At 34.5% G+C, this 2,219-nt stretch overlaps 1 protein-coding gene across 1 annotated transcript; it reads right to left on the bottom strand.

Annotated features, from left to right (window-relative positions):
* Positions 1–820: 820 nt before the first annotated feature.
* On the bottom strand, positions 821–2,214 carry LOC108355613 (DNA repair protein RAD51 homolog 4-like; the record flags this gene model as incomplete). The annotated part of the gene is made up of 5 exons (XM_017606766.1): positions 821–1,360; positions 1,427–1,552; positions 1,610–1,715; positions 1,810–1,969; positions 2,037–2,214. Coding segments are annotated over 5 exons (806 nt in total), but the record flags the coding sequence as incomplete, so codon positions are not given.
* Between the last annotated feature and the right edge of the window lie 5 nt (positions 2,215–2,219).

Raw genomic sequence — 2,219 nt, 5'->3', positions numbered from 1 at the left:
TGAAATAATGTATCTAATAAAATGTTGATGTGACAAAGTAAATATAAAATGGCTACTAACCGAATAGTAACCTCATTTCATAGAGGGAAGCCTTACTAATGATTTACTTTTGTTTTTAGTAACGATTTTGTGCTTGAATATTCGTTTAATGCGCTACTTTTTACAAACAGAAGTTGCAATGCCACGTTGCTCGAAAACTGAAGTAGCTTCCTTGCAAACCACTTTTTCAGAGTATTCTGAATTGTAATGAAATTTTAATGAACTAGTAAAGATCTCATCCGATTTTTGGCAGAATTTTCTAAAATGAAACAAACTGTGCACACTTAGATTCTTTTACGAGATTTCTGAAGAAAATCGGTAAAGCAATGAAAATAATGCTGCTATGTGAAGGATTTCTTGCAGAATTTTCTTTATTTTTCATACAGAAATTCCTTTGTGAGTTCGTGTCAACCACTTCATATAATTTTCATTGAAGATTCGTAAAAAAATTGTTACGAGAAATGAGATACTCCCTAAAGATTTCGTTAAGATATCGGGAATTCTGGTGGGTTTGCACTCAATCTAGTTTATGTGCATTTTCTCGCCCCTCAGCAGGCAATGACAAAACTTCTTGAGTGTATTTCTGCCATGAAAACGCTTCTCATAACATCCATTTGCCATTTCAGCATAAAACTGTAGGTTCCTCCATTGATGTAACAACATCAATAAGCACACCACAAATAGGAGCAGCAGCAAAAGTGTAAGCGCCAAAATAATGATATTATTATATAGTATATTAATGTTATTATTATCATTATAGCAATGTCAATGCCCAATATTTATTGATTTTTAATGATGATAGGACGTGCTCTAAAATGTGTTGGTATATTAATAAATTATTTCCATACGCATTTTGAATTGAATTATTGTTATTTTTACGTGTATTAAAACTCGCAAACTGAAGTAGGATTTAAAGTAAATGAGCTCTGACTCTAGAACAAGCTAAAATGATGTATTTATGTCGCCTATTATCTGCTAATAACTATGTATATTTTTTATTGAAAGTTTCGCCATTTTTTCAAAACAATGACTTACTTTCAAATTGTTATTCGCTGATATACTTTCGCGTATTATACATTATCATCTCAGAGAACACCAGCAGATGTTATGCGTAAGCTGCACATGCCACCAGCAGCAGTATAGCAGCTTTTGATTATCCTTAGTGTGCGTTCATTTGTCATAGCAGAAGAATCTGGGGGTATTCCAATGGATAAGCGCAAACGAGGTGCTCGGCTCCAATATTCACCTAAAGCTGGACGCATACCTTTGCCACAACCATGGCTTGGTGAGGCTGTAACTTCTTCAATATGTTCTTCATATTCTATTATTGATAAATTTGCAATATTAGAAATATTATTCACATGGCTAGCAAGGCCTTATTGTTTACCTTCATCTTCGGCTGCTAGTGTTTCTTCTTCAATATTCACTATCAAATTTACATAAATAAAAGCGATATGATGCTCTTTGGATAACTTATACACCAAGTTGTTCAATGTCGTCAACAAATATTTTCCTAAAATAGTAATAATAGCCTCGTTTTAACCTTTTTAATGAGCATTAATAAACCAACCTCTTAAATGCTCAGTTTCCGTGCGATGTGTAAAAAACACTGCCGCCAATGCATCAATTACGACTAATTTTAAATTACTCAAATCTGAGTTGGTTCCAGCCGTCAACTGTGTTAGCAGTTTTTCTAATATATCACATGTACCTTCAGCAGAGCTTGCACGCTCCACCAGTACTTCTTGCATTATACGCCCACAGTCCTTATTTNCCCTTGGTGTCGATGTATAAAACAGTCCCATGTGATTGCGCTACGAAATTAAGGGCCATTGTGTGACACAATTGAGTTTTGCCAGCACTTGATTTGCCGCAAATTTCCCATATACTACCAGTTTGAAGTGGTATTTTAGCGGTTAGTATATCGAAGCTGCTGGCAGAAAAACAAAGTGCTTGATGAAATTGTTGATCATATCCTTTTTAAAATATGTACTTACTTTTCGATGCCAGTTTTGTATACTTTAGCAGTTGTTTTTTTCTTAAATAAAATACATTGTTGGCGCGGGAAATAGTCTTCACCCAACTTTTGTTTAATTTCCAAAAGAGCAATTTCCGACAGACCCGTAATTTCCATTAATTCTGCATTAGTTGTGATGAGCAGCTCGTATCTCGACGTTATA

Source organism: Rhagoletis zephyria, unplaced genomic scaffold, assembly GCF_001687245.7.
Source record: "Rhagoletis zephyria isolate East Lansing unplaced genomic scaffold, Rhagoletis_zephyria_1.1 Rzeph_scaffold_47794, whole genome shotgun sequence".
Lineage (NCBI taxonomy): Eukaryota > Metazoa > Arthropoda > Insecta > Diptera > Tephritidae > Rhagoletis > Rhagoletis zephyria.
Note: the sequence above shows the minus strand (reverse complement) of the source record. Positions and strands in the feature narration are given on the sequence as shown.